The sequence below is a fragment of the Penaeus monodon genome, chromosome 20 (genome assembly GCF_015228065.2).
Source record: "Penaeus monodon isolate SGIC_2016 chromosome 20, NSTDA_Pmon_1, whole genome shotgun sequence".
NCBI lineage: Eukaryota > Metazoa > Arthropoda > Malacostraca > Decapoda > Penaeidae > Penaeus > Penaeus monodon.
In genome coordinates this window covers 28,799,737-28,799,967 of record NC_051405.1, presented here as the reverse complement: position 1 = coordinate 28,799,967, position 231 = coordinate 28,799,737, and the positions used below count along the sequence as shown (strand labels likewise).

Here is a 231-nt window from a genome sequence, read left to right as displayed (position 1 = left end):
TAATAATTTTACAGAAGAGAGAGCAAATAAACGCACGAAAAAGCCAAATCAAGAATGTGAAGACGAGAAGGAAGGATGCTCGAGCGCAGGTGGCGAGTGTCGACAGACCTGCAGACCCCGGGAGGTTAAGAAGGGAAAATGTGGAGACAATTGCGTGTGTTGCGTCAAAGGTGGGTGAGGGTTGGATCTGTTGATATATATGCATACATATTGCACGTATTTACATTTTTC

At 44.2% G+C, this 231-nt stretch overlaps 1 protein-coding gene across 12 annotated transcripts in view; it reads left to right on the top strand.

Annotated features, from left to right (window-relative positions):
• LOC119585742 (mucin-5AC-like) overlaps positions 1-231 on the top strand; it is a 31,530-nt gene that overhangs the window by 14,533 nt on the left and 16,766 nt on the right. For all 12 annotated transcript variants that reach the window (XM_037934441.1, XM_037934447.1, XM_037934448.1 and 9 more), the window contains exon 3: positions 15-170. In XM_037934441.1, coding sequence (XP_037790369.1) covers positions 15-170 — 156 coding nt within the window. The remainder of the gene's footprint in view (positions 1-14; positions 171-231) is intronic.